Source organism: Eublepharis macularius, chromosome 2, assembly GCF_028583425.1.
Source record: "Eublepharis macularius isolate TG4126 chromosome 2, MPM_Emac_v1.0, whole genome shotgun sequence".
NCBI classification, from domain to species: domain Eukaryota; kingdom Metazoa; phylum Chordata; class Lepidosauria; order Squamata; family Eublepharidae; genus Eublepharis; species Eublepharis macularius.
In genome coordinates, this window is record NC_072791.1 from 172,339,576 (window position 1) to 172,358,648 (window position 19,073).

At 42.1% G+C, this 19,073-nt stretch overlaps 1 protein-coding gene across 2 annotated transcripts in view; it reads left to right on the forward strand.

Moving 5' to 3' along the window:
* Positions 1-1,764: 1,764 nt before the first annotated feature.
* The window catches only part of SLC35F5 (solute carrier family 35 member F5), a 50,522-nt gene continuing 33,213 nt past the window's right edge, over positions 1,765-19,073 (forward strand). Inside the window, exons 1-5 of one of the 2 annotated variants that reach the window (XM_054971177.1) lie at positions 1,765-1,946; positions 7,263-7,330; positions 15,182-15,265; positions 16,852-16,993; positions 18,041-18,184. In XM_054971177.1, coding sequence (XP_054827152.1) covers positions 15,210-15,265; positions 16,852-16,993; positions 18,041-18,184 — 342 coding nt within the window. In that variant the 5' untranslated portion in view covers positions 1,765-1,946; positions 7,263-7,330; positions 15,182-15,209. The remainder of the gene's footprint in view (positions 1,947-7,262; positions 7,331-15,181; positions 15,266-16,851; positions 16,994-18,040; positions 18,185-19,073) is intronic. The other variant, XM_054971176.1, reaches the window with a different exon arrangement.

Here is a 19,073-nt window from a genome sequence, read left to right on the forward strand (position 1 = left end):
GACCATCCCTTGTCAGACTCACTCACAAACTCTCTCTCTTAACAATCCTGTCAGAAACCAACTGTCAGCCCTTCAGCCAGGTTTTAACTGACCAATCACAGAGGAGGGAGTAGCTTGTCACTTAAGCTCTCTATTCCAAGCAAGAGTTAACTCTTTCCCTCCCAGCTCTCTATTGCTGTACCTAGAAAACCTGCTTTTGAGTGCAGTCCACCACAGCATTCTTACATATGTTAAATATGACTTTCTTAGCAATTTTTTGTACTGTATCACACAGACCCACCTCAACTACATAAATGTTCTAACTAGTACTTGGAGGATCAATATTTTAAGGGCCACAGTGCAATAGCTTGTGACACCTTAAGAGTTGCACTCCAGGCTCATTACAATGGATAAATGCAGGTAACAAGTTTACCATGTGGTAAATCTGAAGAAGTTAGCTTGTTTTGTCTGAAATATATGTTAAATGTGCTGCAATACAGATGACTGTGGTTGCTTTTGGTTCACCCTGACTCATTCTGTTGTTATGGAATAAAGACATTTGTTTATCTCTCAATACACTACTGCAGCATTTTAACATTACTTCCTGGTTTGTTTACAGAAGATGTTAGTTGGATGGGAGATTAAAGCAAGAACGCACCCCCCCCCCCCCCGTGTATAATCAAAGTTTCTATGCTCATTTTCTACACATTTGTTATTCAAATCTTTCTTTTTTGGAAATGGTATCTCCATTATGTGCATATAATGAAATAGAAAAAAGCAGTTCCCCCAAAGGCTGCTTACCAATTAAAATCAAAGTTATGTGTACCATGCAACCCTATAATCACACTGCAAAGCATTTCAGAGTATAGTTCCTTGGTAAACAAAAACAGCCTCAACATAATTTTAAAATATCTCATGAAAACTACTACTACTTGAAATCTTTCATGCAAGCAAGTATTTGATTTGTAAATTTCAAGAACCATGGAGAAACTATGGTGGGATATCCTTCCATGATGTAAGCTACTTTGGGTCAGCCTTTAGCCTAGCTGAGTTTCTTGAGGTCACAGAGTATGGGTAGTTTCAAATAAATGGTCGTGTTGGTCCGTACTAAAACAGAAAGATTCAGGATTCTGGTTTGACTGCAGCCCAAGCTCTGCTTACAACCTGAGCTCAATCCTGGTGGAAACCGGGTTCAGGTGGCCGACTCAAGGTTGACTCAGCCTTCCATCCTTCCGAGGTCAGTAAAATGAGTACCCAGTTTCCTGGGGAAGGCAATGGCAAACCATCCCGTAAGAAAAAGTCTGCCAAGAACGTTGCGATGCGACGTCCCTCCATGGGTCAGTAATGACTCAGTGCTTGCACTTTTACGTCATCTGGGAATCCAATGCAAGCTTCCTTGACTGTCATGATGCAAGAAAGGTGGGATACAAATGAAATTTATAATACAAACATTCAGAAGTGTCCAATGTATTCCGTGAAAGAAATAAGCTTATAGCTGCAATTCTGTGTACAAGTGTTTTGGGAATAATACACCCGTACACAGAATTGCACCTATAAATTTATTTATATGCCTTTCCCCCCTCCGCTCTATTTTAGTAAAAAGAAGAACAATCCCTAAAATATCAACCTTCCCCTTCCAATGACTCATAAGCAAGCATTCACTCGTGACTCCTCTCCCCAGCGTGACTTTCCCCCTTCATCAGCCTCTCCTAATAGGACGCTCTTAAAATTGCGCGTGCGCGAGAAAGAGAAATCGGCGGCAGTGAGAGGTGGCGAATCGAGGACCGAGCGAATCGAGGACCACCGGGGAGAGTAGATTGTTCGGCGATCGATTCACGACGGCCCAGGCGAGCGGGCTAGTCCGGCGACGAGTCAGCTGTGGCTGTGGCGAAGGAGCGGGACGGTTGGGGCTGCCGCCGCTTTTGAGGCTGGCGCCGGTAATAAAGCCAGGACGAGACGCGACTCAGGTACTCGCTTGCCTTACACTGAGTATACAAACGCGGGCTGTTCCTGCTTTCCAGCCCCGCTGAGGAGGCGCCTCTGCGATTCCAGCAGCTCCCTGTCAAGCGCTTTCCACGCCACCACCCTCGCTCCACCGCTGTGCCAGGTGGTCGCCCCTGCAGTGTCTCCGGAGTGGTAAAGGAGGGAAGGTGGGAAGACAGGATTCGAGGGGAGAGGCGGTAGTTGGTGATGTCTTCTCCTCCTCCTCCTTATGGGAAAGGTTAGCGATAAACTCTTCTTGCCGCCATCTCGGCCAGTAACGTGTGTAAATAAACTTTTATTCAGCTCCACTCACGCCGCGTTGTTTATTAGGAACGGAGGTTCGTGCCTTCCGCCAGTTGTGTAGTGGGGTAATCGTGACACCACCAGGTAGACTTCGGTGAACCCGTGAGTGTTGGCTTTAAATCCTCCTTTACTTCCTTTTTTGCAGCCGAGTGAGTGGGAGGAGGAAGCCACGTTCTCTCGCGCTGTGCGAGGTGTATTCAGGAGCGTGATTCTCCTTGTCCTCCCCGTGTGTCTGTCTGTATTTACGTTGCTGTAGATATAATTTTTATGTACCATGTAAACACTCACGCTTTCCCAATCCCCCATGTGTGCGCGTGATTGTCCAAGATCCTGTTTTTTTAAAAAATTCCACTTTTCTTTTGACCCTCAGATCTCCTCTTAAGGCAGGTTTTTAAAAGAGCAAAGCTGCTTTTAACTCTAAACGTAACAAGTAGGATTTGTTTTGCACCCAGGGTTTGGATTTTTCCCCTTACACACTGGTACCTATGAATTGGATAATTACACTGTTGTATTCCCAGGGATCTCAGGGCCGTATGTATACAAGGTTCTCTCTGCATCCGTTTTGTTCTCCCAACAACCTTATGAGGTAGGTTAGGTTGACAGAGTGTGGTTGAAAGAGTATATTTCATGAGATGGTTGTCTGAGTGTTTCTTGTAAAAAGGAAGGAGGTATATTTGAAGGGTTAGGTCAGGCTGCATACCTGCAGTTCAAGTCTGTGTGCTGGTTTGTGTATGCCATGTTTTGTTTCCAAGACAGCACTATTTTACTTCAGCAAATAGTATAATAGTATCTTGTCTTTGTGTCATGTTGTGGTGCAAGAGGCTGCATACAACACACTTTGCTTTCATCATGAAGTGCAGTCCATGCTTCTGTTATCTGTCTCTTCATCCCCAGTTCTGCCATATTGTATTCTGAGAAAGTATTTTTATTCATTAGCTCCCTAATGGGGACCCAGAGTGGTTTCCATTGCAGCTCCCATCTCCATTTTATCATCCCATTGTATGTTATATTTAAAATACAACCTTTATATAATGTTACAGTTTGTGTAATATATTAAAGGGAGCTGATCTGAGCACACAGAGCAAGTCAATCGGTAATAGAAACATGCTGCTCATAGAATTAAAAGCAGATAGAGGCCAAGATAAAGGCTGTCTACTGATGCTGAGGTACCATGACAGAGTATGTCATGGAATCAAAAGACTGAGGCTGCACTTGTGTGCATTCTTGGGAATCAACTCTGATTAATTGACTGATGTGTACTCCCCCAATGGGAAATTGAAAATTTGGGGGAACATTGGAAAAACATCATATGAAGTGTTTTCTTCTTTAGAATGTGAAAATATTTTAAAGATTTTTGCTCATTCAAAATGCTTTCTGTGTAGTATGATGATTTTATGTAGGACTGTCTGCAGTATTAGATTATGGTAATTTCTGTATTTATAGTAGAGGAATACAACACCCAAGCCGTTCATCTTATCCCCAGCTGTATTGTGGGGATAATAATACTCTGACTTTGTTTGCCGCTCTGAGTGGGACACTAATCTGTCCAGGAGAGTGGTGTACAAGTGTAGTTATTACCGTTGTTGTTTATTAAATACAAGATGCATTTTGTACACTTACAGTGTTACTATTCTCATTGGAGGAAAATGCAGGAAATTACTGCCTGCTTGGTGATTATTGCCTGACTTTAGTAGCTTTGGTCTAGTTTAGAGATAATAGAAGTCAGAATCTTACGTCTGTCTTCTTGGTCAACCTTTTCACTTGCAACCTTACACAGAGTCTCTCTACACAAGACATCTTACATGAGTAGGATCAAGTGAAAGATCTTTCACTTGTTCTATCATTGTGAATACACATGCATAGCTAGGGAAACAGTACACCTGAATATAAGACCACACAGAAAGTAAGTCACAGGAGCATCCCTGTGTAAGATGTCTTGTGTAGAGAGATTCACAGACATGAAAACAAGCAGCTTCTTGCCCTTTCTTGATGGAAGATGAAGTTAGAAGGAGGTGGGGAAAGGAACTGCAAAGCCCATTTTGCCATTTGAAACTGATACATATGCTTAGGTAGCATAGGGTGGGCAGGTCTTGGGCAACTGTGAACAAAATAAATATATATATATACTTCTATGTTTTATAAATATATTGAGTAGTTCAATTTTATATGCCGAATTGTGAGTGGTGCAAATTTTGTTCTCAGTAGTAAAATAAGTTTTGGTTTTAATAACAAACCAAGGTGTATTCAGCATTATAGATACTCTAGTTCTCAAAAACATAACCCTCTGTCTGCTTGCTACACCTGAGGAAAAGAGAAAATCCCCCCTTATGATTTCAGAGTATGTGGAAAATTTATATCTGTATTGATGCATATTTGCTGAAAACTTTATAGACTGTCTTTCAGTTACAGTTGTTCTCAAGGTGATCTGTAAAAATAAATAAACAATTCACATTTTAAAGCAAATGAATCCCATTGATAGGATGAGGTTGCATAAAGAATAAAGGTAGGACAGCAAACTCAGGTTTTAATATGTCTGGACTTATCTAGAGTGTTGGAATAGGAACTGGGAGACCCAGGTTCAAATCCCCACTCTGCCATGAAAGCTTGCTGGTTGACCTTGGGCTACTCACGCAGTCTCGGCCTAACCTACCTCACAGGGTTATTGTGAGGATAAAATGGATCAGAGGAGAACAATGTAAGTTGCTTTGGGTCCTTGTTGGGAAGAAAGATAGGGTATAAATGAAGTAAAATAAATAAAATAACTTAAGCATAGAAGTCATATCTTCCTATCCATTCTTTCCATAGTTTATCAGTCATTTACCCATATAGAAAAATATCTTCTACATTTAAAAAAAAATAATGAAACTGTTTGCATTATCAGTGCAGTGCTTTACTGATGTTTCTCATGTTTCATGGGAATTGGGATGGTACAAGTTATTCTTGGAACCTAACAAGAATGGCCATTTTCATTTTGTACTCTGGAGTTTTCATTTTTTGGTTAGGAATGAAAAGGGCATCATTCTTAGTACAAACAGAAGCATTGTTAATCAGATTCTAGGTATTTAAATCATATTCAGAATTAGATCTTCTAACTGGCCTTGTTCTTCACGGTGATTATGTCAGAACAGGCGCTGTTGTATTGTCGAAGGCTTTCACGGCCGGAGAACGATGGTTGTTGTGGGTTTTCCGGGCTGTATTGCCGTGGTCTTGGCATTGTAGTTCCTGACGTTTCGCCAGCAGCTGTGGCTGGCATCTTCAGAGGTGTAGCACCAAAAGATAGAGATCTCTCAGTGTCACAGTGTGGAAAAGATGTGGCAGGTCATTTATATCTACTCAGGAGGGGTGGGACTGAGCTGAGTCATCCTGTAAGAGTTTCCCAGGGTGTGGAATGCTAATGGAGGGAGGCTTCACTGTATCCTGAGGAGGTTCTTTTGCATATGGATTGGTGCTTGATGTGCTAATCTTCTCTGCAGGGCTATTGTCGGGTGTGGAGTGTTTTCTTAGCCTGGTGTTTTTCAGAACTGGAAACCATGCTCTGTTCATTCTTAAGGTTTCTTCTTTCCTGTTGAAGTTTTCCTTATGCTTGTGAATTTCAATGGCTTCCCTGTGCAGTCTGACAAAGTAGTTGGAAGTGTTGTCCAGTATTTTGGTGTCCTGGAATAAGATACTGTGCCCTGTTTTAGTTAGGCTATGTTCAGCCACTGCTGATTTTTCAGGTTGTCCAAGTCTGCAGTGTCTTTCATGTTCTTTTATTCTTGTCTGGATGCTACGCTTTGTGGTCCCGATGTAAACTTGTCCACAGCTGCAGGGTATACGGTATACTCTTGCAGAGGTGAGGGGGTCTCTACTGTCTTTTGCTGATCGTAGCATCTGTTGTATTTTTCGGGTGGGTCTGAATACTGCTTGGAGGTTATGCTTTTTCATAAGCTTTCCCATCTGATCAGTAATTCCTTTGATATATGGCACTGTTGTTGATATATGGCGCTGTTGTTCTGTTTTACTTTATTTTGTACATATCCTTGCCAATCATGTGCTAAAAATTATTGTGTAGAAGGTAGCTTGCATAGTGCTAGGAATAAAGAATTAGACTTTTGTATTAGAAATGCTAGTCAATAAAATCTTTTGGAGCTTGTAAAGTATCTGAATTGAATATATATATTTTGAAACTTCTGCCATCCTACCTGTTTGCTTCTTTTGTGGAACATGGACAGTTGACCATCACTTTTTCCTACTTGTATGAGTGATCTGGTTCTCTGAATGGACATAAATATAGCACTACATCACTTATGTAGGTTGTGCAGATTCTCTCTGCTCTCCTCGTCACTCAGGATCAGGATGTAAAAGACATTTATTTATTATTTAAATTACTTATAATCTACCTTTCTCACTGAGAGTCAACGCAGATTACAAAGTGTGAGTTCATACAATCCGTACAGACATTCCAATAAACATGTTGTATAATTTCCACATGTCTGAGCATGAACACATGAAGTTGGGTTTTATATTGAGTCTTATGTCTGCTTGATTGTCAGTAGTTCTTCAGGGTCTTGGATGGAAGTCTTTCACTTTATCTACCTTTTTAACTGGGGGTGCCTGGAATTAAACCTGGGAGGGACCTTTTGTGTGCAGTGTATACCACTAAGCAATGGCATCTTGCTATAATAATAATAACAACATTCAATTTATATACCACCCTTCAGGATGACACCTCCCATTCAGAGCAGTTTACAATGTATGCTATTATTATCCCCACAACAATCACCCTGTGAAGTAGATGGGGCTGAGAGAGCTCTGAGAAGCTGTGACTGACCCAAGGTCACCCAGCTTCAAGCAGAGGATTGGAGAATCAAACACCTTCACTTTTTCTTAAACTATAATATCTTAGTTAGAATAATCTTGTAATGAAAGGGTCGTAATAGTGAGCAAAATGCTAAGTTCTAAAATACTGCAAAGCATCAGAGTTGCTAAAGATCAATTTCTTTTTGAATTTTTTTCAGAAAATGTCCGAAGATGTAACTCAAAATCATCTTCCATGAGATACGTCTGACACTAATGAAGTCCAAAGGTAAGGGTAGTTGTATTATGTAACTACTTTTTCAAGAATATGTATTCACTCTACAAATTTTATTACATATTTATTAAAAATAATTGGTTAAAATGTTGGAATTAGCTTATATAATGTTGCCAAATAACCAAAGGCAAGGTGTTAGCATCTTTTATTCTTTCTCCCAACCGTCCCTCGTTTTTTCTACTTTCCAAGGTATCTGTGGCCAAGATATAGAGTAAACGGGTACATGCACTGATATGGGGACTCTTTCTTCCAATATCTTTCTTCCAGTATCAGCATTATGTTTCTTGTGGGGTGCTGTTTCAAATGACCCCCAATATTTACACAGGTGGGTGGGGTGGCAGCATTGGAAATTACCATTGAAAGGCATGAGCAGAAAAATCCCATGTTTGCAGAACACGTATACACGTTGCTCTGGATTCTAGTTTAAGAATGTGTACTTCTGTGGTTTGAGAGGGTGGACTCAAAACACATAGCATTATAGTTGTGGAATGGATTCCCTTTTGAAAACTGAATGCTAAATTCACTCAAGCAGCCCTATTTGAGGTGAATCTATGTTGTTTGAGATTGGTGTTTTGTTTTTTAAAAAAGAAAATTAGTGAGCCCACATTGTCATATTTCTCATTCAGCCCAAGAACTAGTAAATTTTCTCCTATCTAGCCCATGTGCTGTACATTACTGGCATAAAGAAAATCAGGAGTTTGTATGCCAATAAATCATGGAATCTCATTTATTCTAAAACACTGTTTTGAATTAATGTAATGTATACAACTATAATTAATACATGATGAAGCTAATACTGATTGCACAAAATGCTGAGTGGCAACATCAGACATATAATATAGATGCACCTAGGGCAATGATAGATGGTGCATGCATTTTCAGGGTAATTAAAGTCCTCTTCAAAAGGAATGGAACAGTAGTATTGTCGTGTTTTGTTTTTGAGAGAACACAAAAGCCTCTGCTGCATTAATAAGGAATATTTACTTTAATAGATCTGAATTTTTAAAAAATTATTTGTATTCTCGAATATATAGTCTTCTCAATTATTCTAGCACTGGTTTTCAAACTGCGGATCGAGACTTGAAAGTGGGTCACATTGTTCTCACAAATGGCTTAAAAGACCAGGAAGGATTTTACTTTGTAATTCGGTCCTGAAAAGTACATTGTTTAGATTTCACGGGCTGGGCCAGCCCAAGCAGGGTGGTTCAAGTCCAAACCTTAATGCCAGAGTCTGAGGGGAGTTCCAAGAGCAAAAGCCAGGTCAAACCGGTGGTCAGAGCACGAGATAACGCCAGGAGTGAGTCCAGAGTCCAAGAGCAAGGTCAGGTACAATCCAAGGTCATTTACCGGTAGTGTCAGGTCCAAAAGCAGGCACGGGGCACGGAGTGGTTGCAGGCAGTAGACACGTTGCTTCCACGCCCGGCAGTTCTTCCAGACTGGCTCTTATAGCCAGGCGTGGTTTTCAGCCAGCTGCTGGGGCTCCATCCTGACGCTACTCATCGTCACTCTCCAGCAGCTGGCGTTGGCTCAAGAGGCGAGCACTGCGCCGTCTCTCCTGCAGTTCCAGTCTCTGGCGCTGCCTGCGGCGTTCCTTGGGCGTGGGTGAACCTGGGGGGGGGGGAGGCTCTTGGCTGCGCTGCACCTGTAGAAGTCTCTGGCTGAGCTTCCCCTGTGGTGTTGGAGCTAGAGGGTGCTGGTTTCTCAGCTGTTGGCTGCAAGCTCTGATCAGCCAGCAGCTGTTGCTCCTGATTGCTGGCTTCTGCTGAATCAGGGCTAGGGCTGGCTACACAGGGCTCCTCTTCTCCCAAGGAGTCCTGGCTGGCTACATGAGGCTCCTCTTCTCCAGAGGAGACCTCACTCTCAGACTGGGCCATGACATTAGATGTGGGTTGTAATATGAAAAACCACTGAAATACAGTGGAGCACTCACTCACCTACAGAACTATAGAAATCAATACTTCTAATTCTAATAATGTGCAGAATTAATGAGTTTTGATCTGTGAATCCCTAAACATCCTGAGAGCAGGATTTTTTAAAGGACCACCTTCTCATTTGTGAACTTGCTTGTTCATTGAGGTATCAACCATGGCCCTGGTCCAGGTACCCATACACCCTTGCTATTTTCACGGAAAGGGGAAGCTGGGGAGCTTCATTCATGAAACTTTCAGTATTAGGTCTAATTTCAAGCACACTGTGCTAATTTTCCCATGGCTATTATATACCATATCTTAAAGAAATATTTCTTCTGTTGTGGTACTTTGAGAGGGCCCATGGTCGGAAGAGATCTGCAAGGCATTGCATATTTGTACTTCCACAAAACCTTTGTGTAAAAACCCTCACCAAAGACCCCTAAGTACATTTAGCAGTCATGGGATAAGGGGACAGGTCGTTTCTTGGGTTAAAAACTGTTCAAATGACAGAAAACAGAGTAGTAAATGAACAGTGATGGGAAGTAAACAGTGGATTTATGCAAGGATTATTATTGATGCTAGTGTTATTTTATTAATAAATGATGTGGAATTCAAGGTGATCAGGTTTGTAGATGATAGCCAGTTAATGAATATATAAAGATCAAAACAGATTGTAAAGAGCTCCAGAAAGATTCGTCCATACTGGATGAACAAATGAACTTCAGTGCAAGTTTAAAGAGGTGCACATAAGGACAGAAAATCCAAATGTAGATGGAGTCTGAAGTGGCAGTGATTGACAAGGAATCTTTGGTTCATGCTGAGTAGTTCAAAGAAAGTGTCACTTCAATGACTAGTTGCCATGAAAAAGGCAAATTATGTGCTAAGGGTTATTAGGAAACGGATTGAAAACTAAACAGCCAGTATTATATAGATCTACTAGTAACAAAGCCCGTTGTGGGAAAAAATACCACGGGCTCTAGAAAGGGGCGGGCGGGCATTGTTTCTTCCTGATCCCGGCCGGGTGAAGGTGGTGGCAGACATTGTCACCTGTTTTGCTCCTGATCCTGGCCAGGTGAAGGGGGGGGCGGGCGTTACCACCTACTCCGCTTCTGATCCCAGTTGGGTGAAGGGGGATGGGGATTGCTTCCTGCTCCATGCCTGATTCCAGCCAGGTGAAGTGGGGAAGGCATTGTTCTCCGCTACTGATCCCAGCTGGGTGAAGGGGTGGGGTGGGGATTGCTTCCTGCTTCATACCTGATTCTGGCCAGGTAAAGGGGGGAAGGCATTGCCACCTGCTCTGCTTCTGATCCCAGCTGGGTGAAGGGGGGCGGAGATTGCTTCCTGCTCTATGCCTGATTCCAACTGGGTGAAAGGGAGAAGGCATTGCCACCTGCTCTGCTACTGATCCCAGCCGGGTGAAGGGGGGGCGGGCATTGCCTCCTGCTCCACACCTGATTCCGGCTGGGTGAAGAGGGGCAGGGATTGCCTCCTGCTGCGCACCTGATCCCAGCTAGGTGAGGGCAGGGGTGGGCATTGTCACCTGATCGTTGATCGCAGGTGAGTGAAGGTTGGGGGGGGCGGGTATTTCCACCTCTCTGCTCCTGATCCCAGCTGGGTGAAGGCAGGGGGAAGGCATGGCAACCTGCACCGCTCTTGATCCCATCTGGGTGAATATGGGAGGGGGGCAGCATTGCCACCTGCTCCGCTGCTGATCCTAGCTGGGTGAAGGCGGGGCGGGCATTGCCACCTTCTCCGTTCCTGATCCCAGCTGGGTGAAGGCAGGGGGCTGGCGTTGACACCTGCTTTGCTGTTGATCCTAGCTGGGTGAAGGGGTGGGTGGGCATTGCCACCTGCTCTGATCCTGATCCCAGCTGGGTGAAGAAAGGGGCTGACATTGCCACCTGCTACTTGTGTGATCCCAGCTGGGTGATTGCGGGGGTGGGGGGCGGTTCTGGAAAAGTTATAAAAGGGCAACCAAAGATACCAAAAACTATTCTTGATCTGGCCCTGCTCTCATTGGTTGCTTTGTTCAAAGATGGGAGGCTGCGAACCCCAGGCTAAGAGCTCTTTGGCGCCCAACAGCTCACACCTCTGGCCATGCCCAAGCTGCATGAACCATCTGGAACTCAAAGAGAAAAGGCATATTTCAATAAAGATGTTCTTTTCACTATTTTCCTCCCTCCTATTGCATACATGAAGAGCAGTAAAGGACATAGTCTCTCACATTCTTTCATGAATAAAAAATTCTTATTGCATTTATATTGACAGTATAGCATTTACTGCTACTCTTGCCTGTGTGTGTATTAAATGTGTATGTGCATCATACATATGTTTAATCCCTTTAATAAAATCTGTTCCTAAATCCAATTTGAATTTCTTTGTCAGATGTTTTTTTTGGTATCAGTAAAACCCAGTACATACCCCACTGATATTAGTACTGTTGATCATATATATTACCTACTTACTTCTTCATTTAATAAAACTGGTCTGGCCTGTACATACATCTTGGGGGGGGGGGGGAATGTTTATTCATCCTGCTCATTAGGACTTTAGTTGTGGTTTATTACTCCTAGTTTAATGAAGAAATTGGACTCTACGTTTCTTTTGTCAGTGGCTTCTTGCCTTCCTTAGAAATCACTACGATTTTTGCTTCTCCCCAGGATTTTGGGAATGTTGTTCTTCCTTTACTTTAACACAAGCATCAGAGTTTCTATATATGTTTGATAAAATCCAAGTCTTGTGTGTGTACATATGCACACACCTTTTTTAGTCTTTAAATCCCTTCTGTCATATATGTGAAGTTTAACAAACAAAATCCCTAACAGAATGACTGGTGGGAGGTTTCATTCGTTTATAAAACTTCCTTGTGTGAACCTGGGGCTTCCCTGTCACACATTTTTTTTAAATAAAATTTTTGTTCCACTCTTTAATTTTGCATTTGTATCATCTTGTAGACTTACAATAAAGAATTCTCCTTTTTATGTGTACTTCTTGTCACCAGCCTAGACATGTGCATTTTATCTAATGTGTCCATCTTTTCTAAAGGCTCAGTGACAATCATGTTTTTTTCTACATAACAGTTTAGTTTCTACATTTTCTATTCCTTCCCACTCATCCATAATTTCCTTCATAGAATTTTTAACGTTGTGTGTCCAATTTCTTTATCTCGGCTGTCAAATCTTTTAATTACAAAAATCTTTTCTTCTGCTGTGATGTGGAAATTGCTATAAATGTACCTGTTGCAGGCGAGTGCTGAGTGGGGGAGGACAGTGGGGAGGAGGCATGGTGACAGAACACACAGACACAGTACTGGAGGTAAAGAGGCTGCAACTTTATTGAGATTACAGCTCAGGGAGCAAAGGCGCGCATAGGGCACAGATCCGAGCATTGGCTGACCTGTCTGCCAAGCCAATGACCCACACACCCCCTCAGACCCATGCTGAGGGGGTAACCATGGAATGAGAGTCACTGGGATGCCACATGGGTGTACACAGTGGGATGCCACGTGGATGTACACCCCACTGTGAACCATCCCTTGCCACTTGGGAGTGAGGTGGACTGCCAGCCCCCGACTGGGCATGCACCAGCCATTCCTCACTCCCCAGACCCCTTATGGGGATCCCCATAATAAGGAAACTGAGCCTGAGGGCCCTGTTTCCCCCCCAAACGGATCAGTGCCCAATGCCCAATACGCAGCCTACTCACTCCAAAGTTGTGACAAAAGGGAGGGCTGGGCGTGATGCTGCCATGGGCCAAGTGCTGAAGGGTGGGGGCTAGCTTCCCAGGCCAGGGGCTGCACCGGATGAACCTGGGCGTGACCCCTGGTCCCTGGTCTTTCCCCGCCCCCCCACAACATGGCAGCCACCATGCCATCTCCCCACTTGCCTCCCCCGCAACGCCCACAATCCAGTCCCCCAGGTGAGTCTGGGAGCCGTTGCTTATACAAACTTTCAGTTCTTTCTTTGTTTCCATCTAGATTTCTTGTGAGATGAATTTAGGAAAGGCTTGTAATTCTCTGTCTTTCCCCCCCTCTTAATATTTCTTTCTCTGAGTAACATATTTAATTCCCTGGCAAAATAGTATGGTTTATTTCTCCATTCATATTTTATGGTGTGATGTGAATGCTTTCAGTAATATAGTATCTTCAGCAGCACACTAGGCAAAGTGAAAAAGTGAATCTGTTCTGGAGTATGTTCCCAATCTTGTCAGATTCTGTATTCCTTTTCATTCATATGGCAGAACGTATATACAGTTTTCTTTTAAAATCCCTTTGTCTCTTACTTGATAGGTCCTTTCAGTATGTTCATATAACCATTGCTGTATTCCCTTATAATAACTTCACCTTCGTCAAATCCATCCAGGAAATTTGACATTTTTTAAAGATAAATATATAGGAAACACTTTCTGTTTTCTCTACAACAGATATCAGCATAATTACAAAATTCACACTTGTACTCTTGTTATCAGAATAAAGCTTCTCATTTTTTTCTATAGTCCTCCCCCCCACACACACATACTTCAAAACCACAAATTATCAGTTCATTTTTTTAGGTTTCACACACAAAGTCAATAAGAGGTTTCCAGTTTGTTATAAATGTGGACAATGTCTTCTCTCTGATCAAAGCAGTAAGTTTAGCCATCTCAGCTAACTCCATCATCTTCACAATCCACTCCTCTATTGTAGGCAATATCAGACTTCTTCCATTTTTAAGCATATAGTAGCCTTGCTGCCATTGTCATATATAAGAATATAAAATACCGTGTCTATTTTCTAGCAGTCGGTACATTAGACCTAACAAAAAATCTTCTGGTCTAAATTATATATTAATCTTCAAGATTTTCTGTATTAACATGTGAATTTCAGTCCAATTTTTTTTGTCTTTGTTACAAGTCCACCAAAGATGATAAAATGTCCTTTCATGCTGTTCACACTTATTTAAAATATTTTTATACATTTTAGCTAATTTTTCTTGAGACATATACCCAGGGATCATTTAGTAGAAAAAGAGCTGGAGGAACTCATTAGCACAACTCATTAGCATAACTCATCAGCATATGCCACGTCCCCTGACATCACCGGAAGTGTGTCATTAGCATAACTGATTTGCATGTGCCACACACCCCTGGCATCACCTATCCTGGCTGTTTTGGACCCAATCCTGGCCATTCAGGGCTGAAATTGGGCCCAAAATGGTGAAAAGGGGCCCAAAATGGTCAGGATCGGGCTGCTGCTGAGCAGGAGAGTGATCCACCACCCATCAGAGGCCCAGTCCGGGCCGAAACAGGCCCAAAATGGCCGAGAGTCAGGTAGGCAAGGCCACCTGATATGTGACCTCTTTGGAGAACTGCTGGAACTGCATTCCTCCGCATTCCCCCTCAAAATGAGCCCTACATATACCACCAATACATCATCTTATAAAAATTCTGTTGAAGCATAGAACTCAGAGTAAACTTGAGACCATTCATTCACATATTCTTCCATTGTTCTATCAAGCCACAAAATGTTATCAAACTTTGTTATCAATAGCTGATCTTTAGTCAAAATAAATGTTCTAATTAATTAATGCAGCAATAATTAGTAGCAAGCAACAGATATTAAATTAATAGCAGCAGATAGATGTTGTAGATATTCAGTAAATAATAAATGTTTAGTTAAGAATAGCTGATATTCAGTTAGTGACAGCAGATTGAAGATATCCAATTAATGTTTATTCAATAACAGCCTGTATTTGTGTGCAGCTGTGTTGCCTTGACACGTTGCATGGTGGTGGTTGTCTTTACTGTGCTGGATATGCTGTTGACTTTGTTGGGGTGCAGATTCTGGAAAATGGTGAATAATGTGATTTAAAGAATAAGCCGATATGTGTATATTGAAGCTACCACAAAGTTAGAAACACATGTAGGTTTCATCACCATTTATTTCTTTATATTTCAGGGGACAGACTTCATCTTAACGTGATGGCATGAAGCTCATCCAGTTCCAGTTTTTACATTCAACATTAAAAAGGTTACAGAGCAGGTATGACTAGTATTGTAAAGCAGTTGTGCTCTCTAATAGTTACCTTGTTCCTATGTAATATTATCAGTGTAACAAAGTAGAACAGCCCATTCAGATTCTTATGTCAAACTAGAAAGGATGTAAGAGTTACCTGAAGTATCTTCTAGTGTTTAATGCAGTCGCAGGGAGCTTTCAGTTTCTTTGGTGCAGTATTAGAAGGTAGCTGATGGTGAACACTTCCACTGTAGGCTGTTTGTTAAAAATAATAATAATAACAGTTCATTTGTATACCATTCTTCTGGACAGGTCCATTCAGAGTGGTGTTGTTATCCCTTCAGTGCAGCTGGGGAGCTGGGGCTGAGAGGAGTGGCTTACCCAAGACCACCTACTGAGCTCGTGGCAGTAGTGAGATTAAAACCTGCAAAGTGCTGCATCACATCCCAACTAGGGCTGTGTGGTTCGGTATTCGCTTTGGGTAAAAATACCCGAAGCGGAGCCAATCCGGAAAGATTCTGGATATCCAGAATAGGGGCATGCTGGCCCCGATTCGGAAATCTCGAATCATAGCTTTCTGAAGCTTTCGGAAATCTTCGGGGCTGAGTTTAAAGGGCCCCACCATTGCTTCCAAACAGCAGCGGGGCCCTTTAAACATCATCCCACCCCCACCCACCCCACCTACCTTGTTGGCAGCCACTGCCGCTGCCTAAGCCTGTGAAGTGTTGGGGAACGCCGGAGCAGCCTCCTCTGGCCCTTCCTGCCCCTCAAATGGCCGTGGTGCGCTGGCGCCACAGCGGCCATTTGAAGGGCAGGCAGGGCCAGAGGAGGCGGAGAAGGCCCTCCTGCCCCTCAAATTGCTGCTGTGGCGCTGGCACGTCGCAGCCATTTGAGGGGCAGGAAGAGCCGGAGGAGGCAGCTCTGGCCTTCCTCAATGCCCCGGAGGTTCAGGCGGCGGCGGCTTGTGATAGGTGCTACTCTGTATTATTGTTGGACACTAGCCAGTGGGTTGGATCCCATGGCATATTTGCAGTGATGGAAGAGGGAACAAATTTCCACCATTTCCCACCTCCCACAGCAGACCTTCCAGAAAGGGAGGCAGTTTGGGCTCCAATGGAAGGAGGCAGAACTCATGCTCTGTGAATAGAAATCACCAGTGGATCCAAGTCAATGACTCAGTTATTTCATTGTTCAATTACATCAGATTGTGTTTTTCTTTTAATTTATCATGGTATAATCTTTTTTTGTAAATAGTTCTAACAAATATTTTAAATAGTTGATCATTATTTCACTATACAGTTGAACATTCCACACTGCCATTGCAATGACATACGGACTTAGCTGTAATCTTGGTCCACACCATCATTGTGTTAACTCACTATAGATAAACATACATAGTCAATGAAAATGCTAACTTGAATAGTGGAGAAATAGCTATGTCACTGTTGCATAGTTAAGATGAATATCTTTATTGAATAATGCAAGATTTTTCATGTGCAGATTAGCTATTAATTTAAAATTTAGCTTCCTAATATTTGAGTATCTGCCCCACCCTGTAGAAACCCATTAGCAGTGCAATTAAAAAACTAACTTGTACTGATATTGTACAATAGATTACAGATGGTGTGGGTTTTTATCATGAACCGAATGAGCTCGCAAAGCAGTTCTCCCACACAGCGTAGACGGATGGCTCTTGGAATTGTCATTCTTCTTCTTGTTGATGTGATTTGGGTTGCTTCATCTGAACTTACAGCAGTAAGTATTATTTTGCAATGTGGTAGTAGTATGACTTTAATGTAACATTACTCTGTGATAATAGGTTACAGTTAATGCCCTCTCAGTAAATGTATGTACATTAGCTTGCTTGCTAGAACCTGGCAGACTGATACCGGATAAATATTCATACTCAACAACCTGCATTTCTTACTCAGCCAGGGGCCTTTCCTGACATTGATGTGAATGATAATTAAATATAGTTAATCTTTCCAGTCCTGCTTCTTAATGTCAGCAAAAAATCCAGTTTTGAAATAGCAAAGCCTAAAAGGCAAAGTTTTAGTGCTTAGTTATGTTACATTGTTTAGGGTAGAATTTCCCAACATGGAAACCTCTGTCTTGTTTTGAATTAAGTCTCACCTTGGGTCCTGGCTGCTTGATCAAGCAGAAAGTCAATGGCCTTGATCAGTGGTGGGGAGTTCTTGATGCTTAGTGTAAGAAATATATAACTTGGTCAGTGACCTTGTATAGATATTAAATAGCATGGCTGATAACACACAACACTGTGGAACATTGTTGGTTAAATCTTGTGCTAGGGAAGAAAGGTGTTCCAACTCACCCTTCCCCAGTCGGGAGCTAGAAGACTGGGCCTCAGCTGAACCCCAGGAAGTTCTTAGCTTCTGTCTGCCCCCATCTCCTTGGATCCAGAGTGGATCAGTTGCAGGGGCCAGTAGCTACTACAGCCATATTCTACTGCAAGCTTTGTATTGTTTGAAAATGTGATAAAGCCATGTTCTGGCTCACTTAAATCTCTGTCGTTTTACTCTTTGTGTATCAGGGCTTGTAAAGTTGGGAGCTAGTGATTCAAGAATGTGACATTTATATGCAAAGCTTGTATGCTGTTTCCTAATCTGTAAATCCACAGTTTCCCCTTCTTTGCTGTGTGTTTTGTTCTGTAAGTTTATGAATGATGAGCTGCTGACTGTAATTTTCTTGTGGCACAGAACAGCAGAGTAGTAAAGCCTTACCAGTTATAGGATATACCTTATTTTATTAATGATGGTTACCTTTTTCTCCCTTCCTTCACAGTACGTTTTCAAAAACTACAATAAACCATTTTTCAGCACATTTGCAAAAACATCCATGTTTGTTCTTTATCTCTTGGGATTTATTGTTTGGAAACCATGGAGGCAACAGTGCACACGTGGGTTTCGTGGCAGACATGCAGCTTTTGTAAGTGTCTTTCAGTTTAATAATTTTCCCAACATTGTGGCTTCGGCAAATTACACAAAATCAAAGCATATGTTTGGGGGGGAAAGCTTGCATAAACTAACATAAGCTAAATCCCCAGATGTTCATTTAGTGAAATAATGCTTTCATTAGTGTAACATTTCAAAGTGAATCACTGCATAAACAGAAGTGGTAATTGTAGTGCTAATGCATCTTAGTGGAATTGAAATGGAATAAATGATATAAAATTTAATCTATGCCTAGAATCAGTACTTGGACATGTGGTTTATCTTTTTTGTTATGTTATTCGTCTTTTGAAATATTTTTATTGGCCTATTAAAAAGATGTGTTGGGAAATGTCTCTGAGAGAGTATTTTTCTTAAGTCACTCTACAGTCATTCTTTTAAAATATTTCTATTGTTAAAATATAGTCGTGCTGAATTAATTCTTCCTCGAACCCAATATCATGCTTTCCATATCTTAACTAGGAAATAACACTGAGGTAGTTCATAACCAGCTGGAGTTCCCTAGGGTGCTGTCTGAATAGCTTCTATTCCATTTAAATTTGTGTTAGTGGAACAAAATACTTAAATTACAATTTTTGTTTATTCTCAAATTCAACTTGTACCTGATGGACAAATTAGGTATATTTGTGTTTGGCTGTCCATGAGACTGCTGTTCCCTTCAGGCTGTCATGCAGCTTATTCCAGGAAGGATAATTGGTTGATGGATGCAGCTGGCAACCTTTCACAAGTTCCCTTTCATATATGGGCTGAGGTACCTAAACGCTTGTCTCACCTCTTTTTGGAATTAAGTGTTGTAACTGAGGCCAGAAGTGAGGGCAGACAAATGCAAGAAGAGCCCTGCTGGATCAGACCAGTGGAACATCAGC